Raw genomic sequence first — 3,914 nt, forward strand, 5'->3', positions numbered from 1 at the left:
TCTTTTTCTGCCTCTGTACTGCTAAGAAGGGAGTTCACCAGCCTATAGGTATGTTGCTGGTTCTTCCTCCCCAGGTGCATCACCTTCAGTGTTGAATCCCATCCTATTCTCATCCACCCACCCCTGTAACCTGTCTAGGTCCGATTGCAGCCTATTCCTCCCTTCTAGCATGCCCACATCCCCCCACATCTTAGTGTCATCACCAAATTTGAACAGGGTGCTATTTACCCCCTCGCCCAAGTCACTGATGAAGATGTTGAACAGTGCAGGCCCGAGGACCAAGCCCTGCAGAACCCCGCTGCCCACATCCCTCCAAGTCGAAAATGACCCATCCACCACCACTCTCTGGGTGCGGCCCTCCAGCCAGTTGGCGACCCATTTGACTGTGTGGGTATTGACATCACAGTCTCCCAGTTTCTTAATGAGAAAGGGGTGAGAGACAGTGTCGATGACCTTCCGAAAGTACAGGAAGACTATGTCCACTGCTACCCCTGCATCTAAGGATTTGGTGATCTGGTCATAGAATGCCACCAGGTTGGTCTGACAGGACCTGCCACTAATGAACCTGTGTTGGTTGCCCCTAAGCATAATCTCCCCTGCTGGCCCCTCGTGGATATGCGCCAGAATAATTTTCTCAAAAAGCTGGCCTATAGTTTCCTGGGTCCTCCTTCCTCCCCTTTTTGAAGATGGGAACCACATTGTCTCTCTTTCAGCCCTCCGGCACCACACCAGAGCACCACGAGTGCTCATAAAGCCATGCCAGGGGTCCTGCAATAACCTCAGCCAATTCCCTCAGTACTCTAGGGTAAAGATCGTCCAGACCAGCTGATCTGAATACATCCAGTCCTTGCAGAAGTTCCCTAACTAGTTCCTCACTAACCCTTGGCCTAGGTGCACCTCCCCTGGGGTTTAAGGGTTTCCCAGAGGTGGGGTGACTGTTCTGGTCCCTCCTCAGGAAAATGGAGGCAAAGAAATCATTAAATATGTTGGCTTTGTCATAGTCTGGTGTGACGACCACATTTCCTAGCGTGTCCTGCAAGGGCCCCACATTACCCAGAACCTTCTTTTTGCCCCCTATGTATTTAAAAAAAGACTCCTTGTTGTCCTTGATCCGGGAAGCTAATCGCAGTTCCATCTCTGCCTTGGCCTTCCTGACTGTCCCCCTGCATCCCTGAGCAACCACAGTATAATCCTCTCTGGTGATGGCCCCTGCCTTCCATTGGGTGTGCGCCTCCCTTTTAGCCAGGAAACATTCCCGGATGATTTTGGTGAGCCATGGGGCCTTTTGCGCCCTCCTGACCCCTTTGATCCGTGTTGGGATTACCTCCATTTGGGCTTGGAAGATCGTCTTCTTAAGGAGTGACCACTGTCCTTGGACACCTGGCTCCCCTCCCCTCCGGGACCTCAGTGCTTCCCCGACTATTCTCCTGAGCTCATTGAAGTCCGCCCTCCTGAAATCTAGGGCTGCTGCCTTGCTGTAGGCCTTTGCCACCTTGGGCTGGATGGTGAATTCCAGCAGGCGATGATCACTGTCACCCAGTTGGTCAAGCACCCTCAGTCCCCTCACCAGGTCACCACCCGTGGCCAGCACCAGGTCCAACAAGGCATCTCTCCTGGTGGGGCTGTGCACCTCCTGGGTTAGATGGAGGTCCTGCATTCTGGCTAGGAACCTAAGTGAGTGGTCAGACCTGGCTGACTGCTCTTCCCAGCATGTGTCTGGAAAGTTCTGGTCACGCACAATGACCACATCCTTTGACCTAACTATCTCTGTGAGCTGACTTAAGAATTCCTAGTCTAGCTCTTCCCCTTGGTTGGGTGGTCTGTGGTAGACCCCCACCATTAAGTCTCTTTCCCCGCGACTGCCTTGTATTCTAACCCAAAGCACTTCAGAGTGCCCCTCCTCTGATTCTTTGCTAATTGACGAGGATGTGTATTCCTCCTTAGTGTAGAGCGCCATGGCCCCACCTTTCCTCCCTGTCCTATCTCTCCTATACAGCCTATAGCCCTTGATATTCTCTGCCCAGTCATGCGTCAGGTCCCACCACGTTTCAGTGATCCCCACTATGTCTGGGTTGGTGTCAGCCAGCAGGAGGGTAAGTTCCTCTTGCTTGTTTCCCATACTACGAGTGTGTAGAGGCATTTGAGGCCTCCTGTGGATGTGTGCACTGGCCTCCTACTTTCAGCATTACCCTGGCCCCTTTCGCTTACCTGTGTATACGTTCCGCTTGTCAGCCTAGGCTGGGCTGTACTTCTGGGTGTTACTTGGCTTGGCAGTCCAATGCTTCCTCCGCCTTCATCTTCCCCTTCCCCCAACAAGCCTAGTTTAAAGCCCACTGGAGGAGATCCACCAACCTAGAAGAAAACACACGCTTACCTTTAGGGGAAAGGTGGAGCCCATCCCATCCAAGCATGTCTCTTGTCGTGATGTGTCGGTCATTGTCGAGGAACCAGAGCCTGCCTTGTGACACCGTTCCCGAAGCTGCCAGTTGGTCTCCACGATGCACATTGCATGCCGTCTTCCACATCTGCTCACTGGTAGGATAGAAAAGAAAACTACCTGTGTGCCTATCTCCTTTAGCATGCACCCCAGACCGTGGTAGTCTGCCATCAGGCGATCAGGGCTTCTCCTGGCTGCATATGTAGTACCCACATGGATTTGGATCATGGGGTAGTAATTGGTGGGCTGGATCACAGCCTGGATCATCCCCTTCACATCCTGAATCTTTGCTTCAGGTAGGCAGTAAACGTCATGTGTCAAGGGATCCTGGCAACAGATGGGGCCCTCTGTACCTCTCAGGATGGAGTCGCCTATAACAATCACTCGACGCTCTTTCCTCCTGGACTGCTTAGCTCCTTTGGCCTTCTTGGAACATGGAGAGGGTGGAGTTGCCTCCTCTCCTTCCTTTTCCTCCAGAGTTTCCATGGCCCTGTATCTGTTCTCCAGCTGAACTGGAGATACTGGTACTGCTGTGTTATGAGCAGCCTTGGTTCTGGAGGTGACTGTTTTCCCCTCTGCAGTGGAGGACACCTCCCAGGGTGCTTCTTCCTTGGGTGTGTGACCCTGCAGGGAAAGGAAGTAGCTGTCAATTTCTTCCTCCACCTCCCTGACTCCCCTCAGCCTGCTAACCTCCTCCTAGAGCTCCCTCACCTGCGCCTCCAGGGCCCTAAGACAGGAACCTGCAGGACAGGTGTGGGGGTCCCCATTTTCTGCCCCCAGGCCTTGCTGGGCAAATCCCACAGGCCAGGGGGTGGGGGGACGCCAGCCCCCCCGTGGGCTCTCTCTGGGTGGAGGCCTCAGACAAGCCCCAGGAAGGCTGCGCCCCCCCCAGGCAGGGGCCCTGGCAGCACTCCGTGTCAACACCATCATAGGAGTTGCTCCTTGTTTCTGGCTAAGTGCAGTGCCCTCACCCCACACTAGCAGGAGTCTCCCTCCTGGCCCTTCCTGCTCCCCCGCAGGCGCGAATGCCGATGCAAATGCCAGCACACTCTGTTCGCGTGGCTCGGGAGCACAGCTCCCTACTGGCTCAGTTAAGAGGGATCTGGGGGACTTCCCCTCCAGATCTGGCTCAGCTGCGTCGGTCCCTCTGCCCCACTTACATTAGGGGGTTCAGCTGCTGCTGCCCCCACTGCTGCTGCATTCGCCTCCACTTCAGGTCAGGTAAGGAGGCACACATGCATGCTGGACACACATGTGCCTGGATCCCTCCTCTTCTCCCTGCTCCTGGTTCCCGAGTGCAGGAAATGAAAGTCAATGGGACTACACCAGATTACATCAGCTAAAGATCTACCCCCCTGACATTCTCTTATGACCTTCCTGGTACAAAAAAAAGGAAGTACTGCAACTTACTCATGCAAGGAGTACGATGTATGGAAGGCTATAAGACCACTTTTTTTTTGTTTGTTGGGTGATTTAA

General features: G+C 53.9%; 1 protein-coding gene across 1 annotated transcript; it reads right to left on the bottom strand.

The window, feature by feature from the left end:
* Positions 1 to 301: 301 nt before the first annotated feature.
* On the bottom strand, positions 302 to 3,708 carry LOC149870110 (uncharacterized). The gene is made up of 3 exons (XM_090034688.1): positions 3,598 to 3,708; positions 2,651 to 3,061; positions 302 to 2,532 (listed from the first exon to the last, which is right to left on the bottom strand). The coding sequence occupies exon 3, from the start codon at positions 1,655 to 1,657 to the stop codon at positions 710 to 712; it is 948 nt and encodes a 315-aa protein (XP_089890814.1). The 5' UTR covers positions 1,658 to 2,532; positions 2,651 to 3,061; positions 3,598 to 3,708; the 3' UTR covers positions 302 to 709.
* Positions 3,709 to 3,914: the final 206 nt, after the last annotated feature.

Source organism: Crocodylus siamensis, chromosome 2 (genome assembly GCF_052110815.1).
Source record: "Crocodylus siamensis isolate JL-2025a chromosome 2, ASM5211081v1, whole genome shotgun sequence".
NCBI lineage: Eukaryota > Metazoa > Chordata > Crocodylia > Crocodylidae > Crocodylus > Crocodylus siamensis.

Excerpts from the sequence above, each read along its gene's own strand:
- LOC149870110 (XM_090034688.1), bottom strand. The coding sequence starts at position 1,657 with ATGCAGGACCTCCATCTAACCCAGGAGGTGCACAGCCCCACCAGGAGA.